The sequence below is a fragment of the Lipotes vexillifer genome, unplaced genomic scaffold (genome assembly GCF_000442215.2).
Source record: "Lipotes vexillifer unplaced genomic scaffold, Lipotes_vexillifer_v1.1 scaffold342, whole genome shotgun sequence".
Lineage (NCBI taxonomy): Eukaryota > Metazoa > Chordata > Mammalia > Artiodactyla > Lipotidae > Lipotes > Lipotes vexillifer.
This window is the reverse complement of record NW_006786802.1, coordinates 2,522,276-2,542,071: the sequence shown is the minus strand read 5'-3', so window position 1 is coordinate 2,542,071 and position 19,796 is coordinate 2,522,276. Positions and strand designations below refer to the sequence as shown.

Below are 19,796 nucleotides of genomic sequence, written 5' to 3'. Positions count from 1 at the left end.
ATTCACCATTTTGTTCCACTACCTTCTGCCATTTTTCAGGCAACTTCATAATTCCGTCTTCCCAAAACTTTTTATCTTGTTGAGCAAAGAATTCTTCCAGGTGCCTTTTATAGTCTTCCAAGGAATTGAAATTTTTTTCCATTAAGAGAATTTTGCAAAGACCAAAATAAATGGAAATCTGAAGATGCAATGTCTGGTGAATATGGTGGATGAATCAGAACTTCCCAGCAAGCTTCAACAGTTTTTGCCTGGTCATCAAATAAACACGCGGTCTTGCATTATCCTGATGGAAGATTATGTGCTTTCTGTTGACTAATTCCGAACACTTTTCATTGAGTGCTGCTTTCAGTTGTTCTAACTGGGAGCAGTACTTGTTGGAATTAATCGTTTGGTTTTCCGGAAGGAGCTCATAATAGAGGACTCCCTTCCAATCCCACCATATACACAGCATCACCTTCTTTGGATGAAGACCAGCCTTTGGTGTGGTTGGTGGTGGTTCATTTCGCTTGCCCCACGATCTCTTCTGTTCCACATTGTTGTACAGTATCCATTTTTCATCTCCTGTCACAATTTGTTTTAAAACAGAACGTTTTCATTACGTTTAAGTAGAGAATCACATGCGGAAATATGATCAAGAAGGGTTTTTTCCGCTTAACTTACATGGAACCCAAACATCAAAGCGATTCACATAACCAAGCTGGTGCAAATGATTTTCAACGCTTGATTTGGATATTTTGAGTTATGTCCGCTGTCTCCCGTGTGGTATAATGTTGATTGTTCTCAGTTAATGTCTCAATGTGATCACTATCAATTTCAACTGGTCTACCCGACCATGGAGCAGCATCCAGCGAGAAATCTCCGGCACGAAACTTTGCAAACCACTTTTGACACGTTCGATCACTCACAGCCCTTTCTCCATATACTGCACAAATCTGTTTTTGTGTTTCGGTTGTGTTTTTACCTTTCTTGAAATAATAAAGCTTAATATGCCGAAAATGTTGCTTTTCTCTTCCACCTTCAGTATTAAAATGGCTACGCAAAAATTCACCAATTTTGATGTTTTTTTTTTTAATGCACGCTGATATGACAGCTGTCACAGTACAGTCTAACGAAATTGTTTTGAGTGAAGTTAAAGACAACTAAGTGCTACTAGAGCCATCTTATGGAAAACACCAAATGAACCTTTTGGCCAACCCAATAAATAGTGCAAGGCCACACAGCTAATAAGTCTTAAATCCACTGTCGAAACTGCTACACTTAAGATCTCATAAGAATACACCTTCTGGTTCTCGTCAGATGCATGGTTTATATTAGTCAAAGAGGAGAACACATATATTAATTTGCATTTTTCTTTTTCTCTGAAATACTTTCTACTCACTATCTTATGGGCATATGTCTTTCTTACTCATAGAAATCTATTATTTAAGTTTGTAATGCTTTTCTGTCAGATACTGATGTACCAAATTTTGTATCAGTCTCCCTTGATGTTTCTATATATTTTAGAAGGTAAAAGAGTAATGGCATATCCTCTGTACAATGAAGGTAGTGGGTTTGTTCTATCTGCTTCCATTATGAAGATTAATTGGATAACCCATTGACGTCGTCCCCTACCCCATGAACTTCTTCTTTTTTTTTTTTTAAGATGTTGGGGGTAGGAGTTTATTAATTTATTTATTTTTATTTTTGCTGTGTTGGGTCTTCGTTTCTGTGCCAGGGCTTTCTCTAGTTGTGGCAAGCGGGGGCCACTCTTCATCGCAGTGCGCGGGCCTCTCACTATCGCGACCTCTGTTGTTGCGGAGCACAGGCTCCAGACGCACAGGCTCAGTAGTTGTGGCTCACGGGCCTAGTTGCTCCGCGGCGTGTGGGATCTTCCCAGACCAGGGCTCAAACCCGTGTCCCCTGCATTAGCAGGCAGATTCTCAACCACTGCGCCACCGGGAAGCCCCCTCCATGAACTTCTTAAGGGCTGTCCTATTCACCTTGTATCCCCAGGACTTAGCACGTAATTCATGCTGCAGAGGATGGTATCTAGCTCCTTGTAAATATTTACTGAGTCAGTGATTTAAAAAATTAAAAATGAAAGTCTTTTGGAGACTAAAACGTGCTATATAAAGGTAAAGTGATTGTTATTTTATTAACAGGAAAAAAATTCATTACCTTATTTTTTCATGCAAAAGAACCACAAAAGCTCCAGTCCCTAGAATGTGACTGTAATATATATTTTTATATACTTGTATCTGTAATATATATTTAGTTTAATATTTTACATTGCTATTATTGTCCTCAAGAGATAACCTGATAGTCTAAAATAGCCTCAGTCTTGGCTTTTGAATGCCTTTCATATCCCTAATTTTTTCAAAAGATGCCACAAATTCTCAAACTTTCTCTTAATTCTTTTGATTTAAAAAAAAAAGCACCAAATACATCTCTTGTAATTATGAGGGGAAGGGTTGTCAGTAAGGTGAGCAATCATAAAATGAGTATTGCAATTCTAAAAATAATGAGAATTGTTAGTTTAACCCTATACTTATTAACATGTTAGAAAATACCATTTATTCAGTCAGTAAGTTTTTATTGAGCAACTATTATGTGCTAGTTACTATTTAAAGGGATTTAGGCTAAAACAGTGAACAATATAAAGTTCTTGCCCTCGTGGCAGTTGTACTCTAGTCTCTGAAGATTGTCATACCTTTCTCTTTAACACTGCAAAGGAATCTCTATTACTTTTTTTTTTTTAACTTACAGCAGTTTATCATTTTCCCTGCAAATAAACCTTTTGTCCTCATTTTTTATATAACTTTATTATTAAGATTTTAAAACATTGTTATAAGTAGCATTTGTTGGAGTACAGAATACAAGATAACAACTGGTATGATATCCCAGGGGCACTTTACATTAATGGTATCTTGGATCTCACACTTTGCTGTGATAACTCTACAACAAAATGATCATAACATGGTATATGTACTATACCAGTGGTATGTATAAACTGCCATGGAAACTGATAAAAGAATAATTACTCTGCCCAGGCAAAGTATCTGGGAAAAGATAGAAAATAGAGCTGACATATGACTGGTGGATGATAAAAGAATAAGTAGGCATTTGACCAGGTTAATACTGGTCAAATGCCTACTTATTCTAGGCAGGATAAGAGGAGGATACTCTAGGCATTATAGAACAATTATGAAGAGAGTCTAAAAAGGATATATAGTCATAAAACAGTGACTAATCTGATATTCCAGAGTATGTGAGGGAATGAGTGGGGTAATTGGATAGAAAAGGTGAATTCAGTCCAGGCTGTGATGGGACTGGTATGCCATGCTGAAGAGTTTAAGCTTTAGTCTGTTGGAATTTCTAATTGTTTAGAAATGACTACAGACATCAAGCCCTACTTTGTTAACAGTTGTTAACAGAGGTGAGCAGCATGGTTTGATAGAAAGAGTTTTTATTGCCACCTGCTAGCTGCATGACCTTGAGGAAGGTATCTTCTCTGAGCCTTGATTCCCATTTGTAAAATAAGAATAATATCTTTGGGGACTTCCCTGGTGGTCGAGTGCTGAAGACTCTGTGCTCCCAACGCAGGGGGGCCCGCGTTTGATCCCTGGTCGGGCAACTAAGATCCCACATACCGCAACTAGAGATCCTGCGCACCGCAACTACTGAGCCCGCATGCTGTACATCCCACCCACGCACTCTAGAGCCTGCACGCCGCAATGAAGACCCAAAGCAGCCAAAATAAATGAACACATTTTTTAAAAAAAAGAATAATATCTTTGAGTATTGTGAGGATTATGTGAAAAGAGATAAGAAAGTTTATTAGTGAGATGAAGAGAAATGAAAGCCACTAGTACACATATAAATGCTATCAGAGCGCTGAGAAAAATCTGATGTTTCAGGTGAAATTCATCAGGAGAAAATGTAAAGAGGAAGCTCTTCCAGCATTATTGATAACTCCTTCAAGTAACACTCTAGAAGTACAGTGATCTTTGAGGGCATTTAAGGAAAGAACTAGCAATGTCCTCCTCATTTCAGGAGCCTACTTTCATACAGAAAGATAATACTGATCATTATTAATAATTGCCTTGAATAATTGTTTAAATATATAATTTGAGGGAAAGGTTCATGTAACATTGTCTTATTCAGCATTTTTATTAATAAATATAAAAATATTTTTAGCATATAGCTATGGGGTAAATTCTTTAATATGATATATTGAAGATATGTGGTAGAATATATATGATATAATATAAATCTTCAATATATAATATAAACAGTTGACCCTTGGACAGTATGGGGGTCAGAGATACTGATGCATGCCACCCCCACAGCCAAACATTTGAGTATGACTTTACAGTTAGCCCTGCGTGTCCTCAGTTCCACATCCCTGGGTGCAGTCAACCATGGATCGTGTAGTCCTGTGGTACGTATTTATTGAAGAAAATCCACATATGAGTGAGCCTGCACAGTTCAGACCCATGCTATTCAAGGGTCAACTGTATTAATATATCTTACCTATAACATATCTTCAATTTTCTATGACTAAATTTCTTGGATCTGCTTATTTGTACTAGTTGCACAGATTTTCAAGCCATTCCTTTGTCCATGTATTTTAGAGAATGCAGCTCCATGAGGGGAGACCCAAGCAAAAAAGGCATCGTTGCAGAAACCCCAATAAACTAGATGTGAATAGTCTCACTGGAGAAGAACGTGTTCAGCTGATTAACAGAAGAAATGCCAGAAAGGTATTTATGTATTTGTTGTTAATTTTTCACGTTGATTCACTGCTGAGAGATCTCTAGAGCACTACTTCGTCATGCAGTATTTTCTAACAGACCTGGACCTGGCTGGGTTAAATGTAGAAGACTTGCGGGAAAGGACATGGACTACAATTTTACGCAGTCTGATTTCAAATCTCACATCTTTGTCTAAGCTGTTGAATGAAACAAGCAAGTTAGTTTACATTATCTGTGCCTAAGCAGTGACCCTGAGCAAGAGCACTACATGTAAGTCAGTAGTTCTCAAAAGGGGGCAACTTTGTCCTCCGGGGGACATTTAGCAGCGTCTGGAGACATCTTCGGTAGTCACAACTTTGGAGTAAGGAGGTGGGTGTTGGGGAGGTGGTGAGCAGGGGAAGGATGCTAGCGGCATCTAGTGGATAGAGGCCCGGAATGCTGCTACACCTCCTGCAGCACAGGGGCCAACCCCTACAACACCAGTCCAAAGTGTCTGTAGTGCAGAAGTCGAGAAACTTGAAAGGGGACACGGTTCTCATCATGGCCATTATAGATTTATGTATTTATCACGTGATTTTCCATCATTTGGCTGTTAAGTGTCTCGTTCTATCAAAATGGGCATATTACATAATTTTCTGATAGATAGAAATAAAATGTCTTAAACAAAGGTACCTCATACACTAATAGTATCCCTGTGTTTACCTTCTTGCTTTATTGATTGATGAATGGTAACAGTCAGGTTTTTCCAAAGTCTATTTCTGAACCAAATGTGGCTCAACATTTGTTTCCCCAAATTGTGTCTGTTTTATGTTTGGATTGGTATATGTCTCTTTTACCTCCTAAAGTAAATGATAGAACACTTGTGGCACCCTTTTGTAAATTGATAGCTTTGACATTTTTATTATTTTCTATGCTGATGAGCAAGCAACAAAATAAGTAAGAGAGAAGAAATGGCCTCAGAGTAAAAACAGCAAATTTCTCATTGAGTTCCTTCACTCACAAATTAAATTGCCCTACATAGGTCACATTAATTTCCCTAGTTCTGTCTTGCTCTCTGTTAAATGACCTCACTGCTAGTATAAAAATACATGAAATCATTTTACTTTCTCAGAAGAAATATTGAAATTGGAAGAAAACTACTTTTAAAATAACAATTGTCTTAATATTATCGTATGCACTAACTCATTAAAATTTATACTGATTTTTTCCCCAATTTTGTAGAGATAGTTTATTCAGCTTTTGTTAGTGCTTTAAAGTGATGACATAGATGTATTAGGGGAAGAACAAGATGACATTTTAGTTGCATTTTACTTAATTTTATGCTTGCATAGATTGTGTTACAAATCTTTGCACTTCATCTTATAATGAAATTAGCATTTCTAGATAGGAATAAATTTCTCTTAGCCAGTTTTAAGGTAATGGAACCATTTTTTAAATTTTTACTTGTTAGGTTTAACATTAAACACCCTAAATTTTATTTTTCATTGTTGTAACCTGATAAAAGTCCTGTTCATTTCCTTTAGTTTGTAGATTTCTTTACTGTTCTGAGTTTCTAGAGTACAGACTTGAGGATTGATCAGTTACTAAGGAAAAGATCCACTTGCTGAATCCCCATAAACCATACAGAGGGCCTCCAGTTTAAACTGGAGCTTAATGAAGGTCATAATAAAAAGGAGATGGCAACAGAAACTTGAGAGGCTAAGTAAGGACTATAGGAAATACTAGATAAGAATACCTATAGGTATTATAACTGGCCATATTAAACCCTGTTTATATCCTAACAAGATATAGTATGTATTCATTCAAAAAGGTGTGGAAAAAGTAATTATTCAAGAAGTATCTTAGACTCCAAAGGAACATTAAATTGGTAGGTTCAAATCATTTAAACATTTAAAGGGATATGTATATTTTTATACTTTTAGGATATCAGTTTACATAATAGATAAGTGCATGGGTTTTTGAGACCTGAGTTTGAAAGCTGATCCTAACACTTACTAGCTAGCTTTAGGCAACTTGTATAACTTCTCTGAGGCTTAGTTCCTTCATTTGAAAAATAGAAATAATACATTCTCAAATGGATGTAGTGAGTACTAAAATTATGTACTCTAAAGTCCTTAGCACAATAGTTGGTAATATGATAATAATAGCTTATATTTATTATGTGCCAGAACCTTTGCTGAGGCACTTGAATTATCTCATCTTCATAAAACCCTATGAGGGAGGTGTTGTTATCTCCATTTTGCAGTTCAGAAAACTGAGGTTCAAAGAGATTTACTGATTTACCCTAGTTCATGTAGGTGGTAAGTCTGACTCCGAAGGGTATACTCTTAACTAGGCTACACTGCCTACCCAACATAGTAATTTCACAGTAAATGGTAGTTATTTATTTTACTGTTCCAGTAACTCAAAAAACATTTAAGGGACTTCCCTGGTGGCACAGTGGTTAAGAATCCGCCTGCCAATGCAGGGGACACTGGTTCGATCTCTGGTCCAGGAAGATCCCACATGCTGCGGAGCAACTAAGTCCATGTACCACAACTACTGAGCCTGTGCTCTAGAGCCCACAAGCCACAACGACTGAGCCCGCATGCCACAACTACTGAAGCCCGCACACCTAGAGCCCGTGCTCCGCAACAAGAGAAGCCACCACAGTAAGAAGCCTGCGCACCGCAACGAAGAGTAGCCCCCGCTCGCCGCAACTAGAGAAAGCCTGCCCGCAGCAACAAAGACCCAATGTAGCCAAAATTAATTAATTAATTAATTTAAAAGAAAGGAAAACATTTAAAATTTACATTAGCACATTTATATAGTATATTAATAGTTCTTGTGGATTGTGGTAGTCCTTTTTAATGTAATAAAGATTGTCAAAAGTGGTTCAACGAATACATGTGTTTTAAAAAAAATAAACTCTGTACAGCACAGAATAAAAGCAAGAAATGTCTTCATATTTAACAGTGCTTTTAAGTGTCTAACAATCTGTTTTTCATTTATAGGTTGGAGGTGCCTTTGCTCCCCCTCTGAAAGATTTATGTCGGTTCCTGAAAGAAAATACAGAATACGGAGTAGCTCCTGAATGGGGAGATGTTGTTAAGCAGTCTGTGAGTATTTCATAAATACTAATTCAGACATCATTTTTAAAATTAGATGCCATTTAATGATAACTTAGATTAAATTTTAAGTTAAGAATTAACAAAATAGGGCTTCCCTGGTGGCACAGTGGTTAGGAATCTGCCTGCCAATGCAAGGGACACAGGTTCAATCCCTGGCCCAGGAAGATCCCACATGCTGTGGAGCACCTAAGCCCGTGTGCCACAACTACTGAGCCCATGTGCCACAACTACTGAGACCCACGCGCCTAGAGCCGATGTTCTGCAACAAGGGAAGCCACGACAGTGAGAAGCTCACGTGCAGCAACGAAGACCCAACACAGCCAAAAATAAACTTATTTTTTTAAATTAACAAAATATTCCAAGAATATGTGAAGATATTTTTTAGTTCACAATTTTTGTTTTGCAGAATATGTTACAAATTTCTCAGATGCTGTTGAGTTAGAATGCAGAATCAATACATGCTGATTTGTGTTTATTTTAATCTCTAAGATACTATTTGAGCAATACCACAATGAACAAAGATATTGGGCGGCAGGGGCGGGATTCTCTGGCGGTCCAGTGGTTAGAACTCTGCGCTTCCACTGCACGGGGCATGGGTTCAATCCCTGGTTGGGAAATTAAGATCCCATGTGCTGCACAACGTGGCCTAATTAATTAACTCATTGATTGATTGATTGATTAAAAGGCATATTAAGAAAACAAAGATGGGGAAAGATATATATATGTAAGGTTATTCATCATAATACAGTAATAAAAATTGGTAATATACCAGTGGTCCATCAATATATTGAAAAACTGCAACTATTTTAAAAATTATATCTTAAAAGAACATTTAATGACAAGGGAGAAAAAGTTCACAGTGTTGTTAAATGGGGTAGTAGTTAAGCTCTTGGAGTATCAAAGCCTAACCATGTGGTAAGTGCTGAATAAATAATAGCTGTTATGTCTACAGGTGTCTAAATGAAAAAGACAGGCAGTAAACCTATGTTCAGTATGATTCTTTTTTTTATTATTATTTTAGAAAAGAGGTGAAGAGAATTGTAAAATCTGTTTATATGCACAAGGGGAAGATGGAAGCACACATCCTGAAATGTTAGCAGTGGTTATCTCTGAACAGTGAAACTATGGATGATAGTTTTCTTTGTATTTTTTTGTTGTCGTGTTTTCTGTAGTGAACCCTAATGCTTTTGTAAAGAGAACAAATAAGTTGATCAGCTCAAAACAAAATTTTAAAATAGTCCCATGAGAGTCTTTTAAACCACTGTCTAGAGCTACAGTGTCACAAATGGTAGCCACCAGGCACATGTGGCTATTGAGCACTTGAAATTTGGCTAGTCTGGAGTAGGAGGTGTTGTAAGTGTGAAGCACTGTTTTTGGATTTTGAAGCCTTAGTTTGGTAAAATGAATATAAAATATCTCAATAATACTCATAGATTACATATTGAAATGACAGTGTTTTTGTTATGTTAAAAAGACTATATTGCTAAAATTTGTGTCACGTATTTCTGTTTTACCTTTTTTTTATTGTGGCTACTAGAAAATTTTAAATTACCTATGTGGCTTACGTTATTTCTATTGGACAGTGCTGGTCTAGTGTTTCTAAACTCCTAAAACTTTTAGGAATTTTAGTTCATTTGTTTGTTTTTTACTTCTAGGAGTTTTGAGCCTGAGAAAATCATGGGAGAATTTCAAGAAAGTAGCATAGGTTGCCCTCCATTGCCCTGGACTTGTTGCTTTCCAGTCTGCAGGTGCTACTGCTGTTCTGAGCCAAGTGATTTTTTTCCCCCTGTTGATTATCTTTTTCGGCTTGGCTCTGTCTCCTTTACTCCCAAAGTGATAGTCAGGAAAGAGTCATATGAAGCATCTTAGTTTTAATTTAACTTAATTTAAGCATTTTAATCTTTACTTACTTCTTCTGTCCTTTGCTTATTGTTCTTCCAGATTAGAAGAGGGGCACTTCTTTAGTCTTCTAAAGCAATTGGTGATGTGAAAAATGTAAGGGCATGGCAGTAATAACCCTCATGAAAAAATTTCTTCGGACCTTCTGTTTTCCAGAACTATTCTACTAACTTATGCCTCACAGTATAAAAGAGGGCCAGAGACCTCTTTCTGCCGTCTTAAGATAAAATGAGAAAAAGAGCTGTTTCAAGCCACTACTTATACTAAGATGAAATTGGGTTATCTCTCTCTTAATTTGTTATGTTATATCAATACAGAATAAGTTCATGAATGATTACCTATTTTTAATAGCTTATTTGTATCACAAACTAATAGCTCTTGATTTTATTTGAAAATGGTTATTATTGATGGATTTTTTTTTTTTAGGGATTTCTTCCAGAAAATATGTATGAACGTATTCTCACTGGTCCCGTTGTGAGAGAGGAAGTAAGCAGGCGAGGGAGACGGCCTAAAAGTGGAATTGCAAAGGCCACTGCGGCAGCAGCAGCTGCAACTGCCACCAGTATTTCAGGCAATCCTTTATTAGCCAATGGATTACTTCCAGGTGTGGACCTCACAACTCTTCAGGCCTTACAACAAAACCTACAAAACTTGCAGTCACTGCAAGTAACCGCAGGGCTGATGGGAATGCCTCCTGGCCTTTCTTCTGGAGGAGAAGCTAAAAACGTGGCTGCCATGTTCCCCATGCTGCTGTCAGGAATGACTGGATTGCCAAATCTGTTGGGCATGGGAGGACTCCTGACAAAGCCTACAGAATCTGGAACAGAAGAAAAAAAGGGAAATGACTCTACGGAGCTAGAAGGAAAAAAAGAAAGGACAGAGAGCCAAAATTCAGAGAATGGTGGCGAAAGCTCTGTGTCAAGTTCTCCTTCAACATCCTCTACTGCTGCATTAAGTGCAGCTGCAGCTGCCAACCCGTTAGCTCTTAACCCACTATTACTATCTAATATACTTTATCCAGGGATGCTTCTCACTCCAGGCCTTAATCTTCATATTCCAACTTTGTCCCAGTCCAATACTTTTGATGTACAGAAAAATAAAAACAGTGACTTAGGCTCGTCTAAGTCTGTAGAAGTAAAGGAAGAAGATTCCAGAGTTGGAGATCAGGAAGACAAAGGGGGAACTGAACCGAGTCCTCTCAATGAAAACAGCACAGATGAGGGTTCAGAGAAAGCCGATGCTTCATCTGGATCTGATAGTACACCATCGTCATCCGAGGATTCAGATTCTAGTAATGAAGACTGATTCCCAGACTGCACTTAAATTATGAACTGATTTTGGATTTTGTTTTCTTTAATTATTAATTGTAAATACCCCAGTGTTGAGTGCATCAATAACTTACTGACTGAACATTTCAGTTATTTGTTTAGAAGTGCAAACTGCTTTCAGAGACGTTTTGCATGTAATATTTCTTAAGATTCATAAGTTTCTGAACTCGTATGTACTATCAAATACATAAAGGTGTAAAATTACAACAAAAGGCATTATAATTTTGTTGGGGGTTAATTTTATGAAAATTATGCTCAATAAGAGTTGTATATTTAATATATTTGCAGTGAACACAGAATACTTTATGCATATTACTGATTTAATTTGAATATAGTTTTACAGCCTCCTTGACACCTATAATTTACAGATCAAAACTCAGCAATAATTTGGGCAGCTAATGAATGTCATGAAAGCTGTAGAATCTACATCACCATCCATTGCTTTAATTACATGAAAATGCTCTAGTGTTGTGATGCACTGCTGATATTTCCAATTCAGGTACAAGTGTGTTTTAAAGAAGAAATAAGTTTCCCAATCAGCCAATTTAACTGGCTACCTGTTACCTCAGCTGAGTTAGTTTAGGAAGTTTACATTCGTTTCTAATTCTATACTTGTTTTCAGGGGTTTTTTAAACACATCCTATATATCATGTTAATCTGGCAAGAAATATGACTTGCTTTTTGCTGAGCTTAACTCTTAAAATCAGTAAAATTAAGTCATGAAATAATCCTGTGTCATGTAACTTTGGCACCCTCTAGACATATTTAGTTTCAGCTCTTCAAAGTTTGGCCTCCTATTAGAAATAATTGTCTCAGATGAGTGATGTCTGTTTCCAGGGTTCAGAAAAGGCAAACTCATGAAATGCCACTGAAAAGAACTTTCAACACAGCATACTTCATGTAAAAGAAATTGTTTGTTTGCTTTATTTGTGTAGATTTCTATTTGTGTTTTGCGTCATGGAAATATTCTGGAATTAACAGATAATAGGGTAAAGTAATATGCAGATAGTCTCAATTCATTTTGAGTTTCTACGTATAAGCAAACTAAATGTTGCCCAGAATCAGTGTTGGGTTATCAGTTTATATTAAATATACTGAGTTGCCCATTTTGAAAATGCACTTTGAATAATCTCAAAAAAATATACGTTACTCCTATGAACCACAAAAAATGAAGCCAAAGGCTTCTGATCAATTTCTTAGAACCCTTTACCATGTAAAATTTGTCTGTTTGATTTGTGATACAATTTCTCCTGCTAAAGCTGCTATTATTCTGACAAGGTAGAGGTCCAGGTTCACCTTCATATACATTTAAAACAATTAGAACTGAATTGGAAATAAAATATCATTTACATCCTAAGGAGAGACAAGTGTTAGCATTTTTCTGGTACTTAAAAATAAGTCAGTGATAAAGTTTGCGAGGGGAAAAGTACCCCACATCTCTCCCAGAGAAAAAAATAACTTTTAGTATGTTTTGATAGAACTCTATTGCTTTGTCATGAATTAAGCAATTATATTGGATTTTCCAAGACCTTTACCAGTAAATTATGTTTCTGTATGTAAAATAACTAACCCCTTATTAGAGAGACAGTGTTATATGTATTTACAAAATTATATAAGTTCCATTGGGATTGTATTGATTTTTGTATTTTCCCGAAATAGTACTTTGAATTGATAGTCCTTTATGCAATGTCTTAGCAATAGTCACTATAATGCCCTTCCAGGAGAGGTGGGTAGTAATTCTTCATCTTGAAAATGATATATTACATATTTAGTATCTTCCCTTTGCAGTATTGCACCTTTGTTTAACTAGAATACACCTATGAGATAGCCAAAGTTTTTCAAACACAGTTAACTTAGTTTGCCGGTAAAGTATTTCAGCACCATCCACATTTCCCTTCTCTCCCCCTAGTTACACCCACATGATCTTCATTCCTTTCTGTCTCCAATTTAAAATAAAGGGGAAAAAAGCCCTAGATCTTGTCACTAAAATCTAATTTATATCAAATTTATGAGATAAAGTATTTTCCTAATTATGATCAGATGAATTTGGTTAACATCTTAGTGATTCTCTTTCTATGTAATAAGGCAGTTGCAGTTTTCAAAGCATTAAGGCTAGTATTAACTTTAAACATTCTCTTGGGTTTCAAGACACTTCTATCTAGTACTGATTGGGGAAAAGTTGTCCAGCTCTCAGCTTAAAAAAACATGCAAACATGTTTGTGTAAAGTTAAGGGTTGTAAGAAAAGAAATCAGTAGAATTACATAATACTAAAGTTGCAGTTGAAAGGATATCCAAGTATGTGTTGGTAGTTACTAAAAGAATTATAGCTGTTATTGCCTTGTATTTATAGCCCTTGTTTCAGGTTTCATGATTCAAGTCTTAGTCCAATTTTTCTTTTGGACATTGCAATATTTACCAGTTGTGTTTTGTGTAGTCTGAATTTGCTTTCTGTAGTTGAGCAAACGTCTTAAAAAGTCATTTGTAATTTATTAAATTACTTTCTATGATGTTCTATAGAGCAAATGGAAGTTTAATTATTTTTTATTAAACATATTCTTTGACTACCTATGATGTCAGCCTCTGTACATGACAATGTTTTTTTATTTTTATATATAATTTATCTTATTCCAGTTATGAAGGAAACCATAGTCATAAATCTTTAAAAGGAAAGTGGAAGAATTTTTAAGAGACAGAAGTTAGCTATAATTATATCCACAATATTATTATTTCCCGAAGTTTTCTTCCCCTGGACCTTTAAAAATCCAGAAAGACCCAGAGATATACCTAACCTCTTAAAGAAGTCCATTTTGAAGATCAGTAATTATTTTTTCCCTTGGTCTTAGAGACTTTCCTAATTCATCACTGTTGTTTGCAGTGTTTCTTTATAAATATGAAAGAAATTTGTTTTTCCTCAAACTACAAAAGTAGAACATTGGAGTCTCATCACCCCTCATTTAACGTGAACACATTCAACTATACTGCCATGCTTTAGAAACCCTTTGTTTTTTGTAAAATATAGTAAACAAGTCAACAGCTTCATCTGGTGCTCGCCCAGAGGATCAGTAATATGTTCCACTGCTGGAGGAAGAATTGGCTATGTTGGATGTTTTTGAGAGAAGATACACTATGTATAAAATGATGTATTCTGTATATTTTGAGCTGTAGGAGTGAAAAAAGTGGTTTGGGGGGGAGAGTAATTTTTGACTACAAGTAATGTTCACCTCATTCAGTAAATTAAGAACTTAATCTCTACATAAATGCAACTTCAGTACAGTAAGCTATTTATTTTAAAATGCAGAAAAACAAAAAAATATTTAAATCATCCATAAACCCACCCTGAAATACTGTTCATGTAGCTATCCAATCTTTTTATATGTATGTTATATACATGTAGTGGGTTGAATAGTGTCCTACAAAAATTCATGTCAACCCAGAATCTCAGAATGTGGCCTTAATTGGAAATAGGATCTTGGCAGATAAAATTAGTTAAGATGCAGTCATACTAGATTAGGGTGGGCCCTAAATCCAATGACTGTTGTCCTTATAAGAAGAGGAAAGGACATAAGAAATACAAGGAATAGGGCCACGAGGCAATAAGCAGAGATTGGTGCTGTGCAGCTACAAGCCAAGAAACACCAAGGATTACCAGCAACCACCAGAAGCTAGAACAGAAGCATGAACAGATTCTCCTCCAGAGCCTCCAGAAGGAACCAGCCTTGCCAACACCTTGATTTTGGACTTCTGGCCTGAACTGTCGTAGAATAAATTTCAGCTGTTTTAAGCCATCCAGTTTGTGGTAATTTGTTACGGTAGCTTTAGGAAACATACATTTTCATATTAAATCAGTACTATATGGGACAGAATATTGGCTGTTTTGCCTTTAATATACTGGCCTCTATGTCAGTAAGTATCCTGCAATGTGATTTTTAATACATATATTGCCCATACAGGTGTAATTTATTTAGCCAGGAACCTAAAAGTGGACATTTGAGTTTATATATGCATTTTTTTGTATCCATCCCTAATGATTTCCTTAACCCCTAGAAGTGAAAATACTTCTGTTTTTAAGGCTTTTGATTTGTGTTGCCAGTGCCAATGACATTAGTAACAATTTATACTACTATTAGCAGCATACATTTTGTGCATGCTCGTTTACCCCCAATTCTTACCAATACTGTGTATTGCATTTGAAATCATCTTTGCCTTTACTAACAGGCAAAAATAACATCTTTTTAAAAAACTGAAGTATAGTTGATATACAATATTAGGTATGTTATAGGTGTGCAATATAGTGATTCACAATTTTTAAAGGTTATACTCCACTTATTATAAAATATTGGCTATATTCCCCATGTTGTACAATATATCCTTGTAGCATACTTCATACACAGTAGTTTGTACCTCTTAATCCCCTCCCCCCTATATTTCCCTTCCCCCTTTCCCTTTCCCCACTGGTAACCACTAGTTCTGTATACTTTTGAGTCTGCATTTTTGTTAAATTCACTAGTTCGTTCTATTTCTTAGATTTCACATATAAGTGGTATCATACAGTATTTGTCTTTTTCTGACTTAATTCACTTAGCATAATACCCTCCAAGGCCATCTGCATTGCTGCAAATGGCAAAATTCCATACTTTTTTGTGGCTGAGTAGTACTCGTGTGTGTGTGTGTGTGTGTGTGTGTAACTTAACATCTTAATGAATTTTTAAATCATTCTTCCTTTTTCTTAGTAAAAAATAAGACAGGATGTTATAGAAAATCATGGGGAAGAAGAGAGGAGGAGAAGCACAAAGTAAACAACCCATAATGTTGAATACTCAGACATAATTGTCAACCTTTGGGTCTTTTTTCGCATATACATATTATGTATTATTTTAATAAGAGTGAAGTTAAACTGTACATACCATTTTGTAACCTTTTCATTTACTATATCATAATAATCTTCCCATACCATTAAAGAATCTTTCACAATTTTATTTATACAGCAGGTTCTTATTAGTCCTCAATTTTATACACATCAGGGTATACATGTCAATTCCAATCGCCCAATTCATCACACCACCATCCTCACCCCACCCCACCCCCATGGCTTTCCCCCCTTGGTGTCCATAAGTTTGTTCTCTACATCTGTGTCTCAACTTCAGCCCTGCAAACCAGTTCATCTGCACCATTTTTCTAGGTTCCACATACATGTGTTAATATACGATATTTGTCTTTCTGTTTCTGACTTCACTCTGTATGACAGTCTCTAGATCCATCCACGTCTCAACAAATGACCCAGTTTCGTTCCTTTTTATGGCTGAATTATATTCCATTGTACATATGTACCACATCTTCTTTATCCATTCGTCTGTCATTGGGCATTTAGGTTGCTTCCATGACCTGGCTATTGTAAATAGTGCTGCAATGAACATTGCGGTGCATGTATTTTTTGAATTTAGAGTTTTCATCTTTTCCCGGTATATATCCAGAAGTGGGATTGCTGGATCATATGGTAACTCTATTTTTAGTTTTAAGGAACCTCCATACTGTTGTGCTGTGGGATATGGGGAGGACCTTCTCCATGTTTCAGAAGGAGCAGCTTACGGGACACCAGACTGCAGTGAGGTTCCCAGGGCTGCATACACCTCCTTGATCATTCTTGGCAGCTAACCTAGGTTTTTATTTGACATAACCTTCCTTAACTTCCTGCTAGCAAACCTTACATGAGCCATAAAAAGTCTTATCTGTATGAGGAAAGCATCCCTTCAACACATAGCAAATCCTCCCACCTTCTCTCCTCTCACACCCTCTCAATAATAATTCTCTACCCCTTGCCCAGGTTTTCCCTTTCCAGGTCTCATTTGGATTTTTTTCAGACGTTTAAACATGCTCAGATTTCTCACATCTTGAACAGTTCTTTCACTCCAACTATATTCTATTTCCTCCTCATACCCCCAAATTCCCCCAGTCACTCAGGGTGTGCACTTTCCAATTCCCCATATCCTACCACTCCTCGACCCACTTCCTTAAGACATCCACTTACTTATGACATCCCCATATCCTACCACTTCCTTATGATGTACTTTTAAGAGGCTGGAAGCAATGAAAATTTTCCAGAACTTATTTTATCTGACCTCTCAGTGGCATGGGACATCTTGACTGCTCATTGCTATTGAAAATCTCTTTATCTCTAACACTATATTCTCTGATTTTCCTTCCATCCAAGGGGCTGCTTTGTCTCCTTTGATAGTAATCAAATAGCGGTATGTCTGGTAATTTGATGGTAATCCAAGCTAGTAATCAAATATTGGAATTTCTCAAGTCTGTGTTCTAAACTCTCTGTTCTCTTCTTCCTGTGTACCCAACTTTACCAAATTCATTGATTAGCTCTAGTAGTTTTCTGGTGGCATCTTTAGGATTCTCTATGTATAGTATCATGTCATCTGCAAACAGTGACAGTTTTACTTCTTCTTTTCCAATTTGTATTCCTTTTATTTCTTTTTCTTCTCTGATTGCCGTGGCTAGGACTTCCAAAGCTATGTTGAATAATAGTGTCAAGCGTGGACATCCTTGTCTTGTTCCTGATCTTAGAGGAAATGCTTTCAGTTTTTCACCATTGAGAATGATGTTTGCAGTGGGTTTGTCATATATGGCCATTATTATGTTGAAGTAGGTTCCCTCTATGCCCACTTTCTGGAGAGTTTTTATCATAAATGGGTGTTGAATTTTGTCAAAAGCTTTCTCTGCATCTATTGAGATGATCATATGGTTTTTATTCTTCAATTTGTTAATATGGTGTATCACATTGATTGATTTGCATATATTGAAAAATCCTTGCCTCTCTGGGATAAATACCACTTGATCATGGTGTGTGATCCTTTTAATGTGTTGTTGGATTCTGTTTGCTAGTATTTTGTTGAGGATTTTTGCATCTATTATCATCAGTGATATTTGTCTGTAATTTTCTTTTTTGTAGTATCTTTGTCTGGTTTTGGTATCAGGGTGATGGTGGCCTCATAGAATGAGTTTGGGAGTGTTCCTTCCTCTTCAATTTTTTGGAAGAGTTTGAGAAGGATGGGTGTTAGCTCTTCTCTAAATGTTTGATAGAATTCACCTGTGAAGCCATCTGGTCCTGGGCTTTTGTTTGTTGGAAGATTTTTAATCACAGTTTCAATTTCATTACTTGTGATTGGTCTGTTCATATTTTCTGTTTCTTCCTGGTTCAGTCTTGGAAGGTTATACCGTTCTAAGAATTTGTCCATTTCTTCCAGGTTGTCCATTTTATTGGCATAGAGTTGCTTGTAGTCTCTTAGGATGCTTTGTATTTCTGTGGTGTCTGTTGCAACTTTTCCTTTTTCATTTCTAATTTTATTGATTTGAATCCTCTCCCTCTTTTTCTTGATGAGTCTGGCTAATGGTTTATCAATTTTGTTTATCTTCTCAAAGAACCAGCTTTTAGTTTTATTGATCTTCGCTATTGTTTTCTTTGTTTCTATTTCATTTATTTCTGCTCTGGTCTTTATGATTTCTTTCCTTCTACTAACTTTGGGTTTTGTTTGTTCTTCTTTCTCTAGTTCCCTTAGGTGTAAGGTTAGATTGTTTATTTGAGATTTTTCTTGTTTCTTGAGGTAGGCTTGTATAGCTGTAAAAGTCCCTCTTAGAACTGCTTTTGTTGCATCCCATAGGTTTTGGATCATCGTGTTTTCATTGTCATTTGTCTCTAGGTATTTTTTGATTTCCTCTTTGATTTCTTCAGTGATCTCTTGGTTATTTAGTAATGTATTGTTTAGCCTCCATGTGTTTGTGTCTTTTATGTATTTTCCCCTGTAATTCATTTCTAATCTCATAGCATTGTGGTCAGAAAAGATGCTGGATGTGATTTCAATTTTCTTAAATTTACTGCGTCTTGATTTGTGACCCAAGATGTGGTCTATCCTGGAGAATGTTCCGTGCGCACTTGAGAAGAAAGTGTAATCTGCTGTTTTTGGATGCAATGTAATGTCCTATAAATATCAATTAAATCTATCTGGTCTATTGTGTCATTTAAAGCTTCTGTTTCCTTATTTATTTTCATTTTGGATGATCTGTCCATTGGTGTAAGTGAGGTGTTTAAGTCCCCCACTACTCTTGTATTACTGTCGATTTCCTGTTTTATAGCTGTTAGCAGTTGCCTTATGTATTGAGGTGCTCCTATGTTGGGTGCATATATATTTATAATTGTTATATCTTCTTCTTGCATTGATCCATTGATCATTATGTAGTGTCCTTCCTTGTCTCTTGTAACATTATTTTAAAGTCTATTTTATCAGATATGAGTATTGCTACTCCAGCTTTCTTTTGATTTCCATGTGCATGGAATATCTTTTTCCATCCCCTCACTTTCAGTCTGTATGTGTCCCTAGGTCTGAAGTGGGTCTCTTTTAGACAGCATATATATGGGTCTTGTTTTTGTATCCATTCAGCAACCCTGTGTCTTTTGGTTGGAGCATTTAATCCATTCACATTTAAGGTAATTATTGATATGTATGTTCTTATGACCATTTTCTTAATTGTTTTGGGTTTGTTTTTGTAGGTCTTTTTCTTTTCTTGTGTTTCCCACTTAGAGAAGTTCCTTTAGCATTTGTTGTAGAGCTGGTTTGTTGGTGCTGAATTCTCTTAGCTTTTGCTTGTCTGTAAAGCTTTTGATTTCTCCATCGAATCTCAATGAGATCTTTGCCGGGTAGAGTAATTTTGGTTGTCGGTT

At 36.3% G+C, this 19,796-nt stretch overlaps 1 protein-coding gene across 1 annotated transcript in view; it reads left to right on the top strand.

Moving 5' to 3' along the window:
* CHD9 (chromodomain helicase DNA binding protein 9) overlaps positions 1 to 11,047 on the top strand; it is a 218,186-nt gene extending 207,139 nt beyond the window's left edge. The window contains 3 exon segments of the mRNA XM_007459467.1: positions 4,614 to 4,742; positions 7,727 to 7,831; positions 10,169 to 11,047. Of these exon segments, the coding sequence (XP_007459529.1) occupies positions 4,614 to 4,742; positions 7,727 to 7,831; positions 10,169 to 11,047 (1,113 nt within the window).
* Positions 11,048 to 19,796: the final 8,749 nt, after the last annotated feature.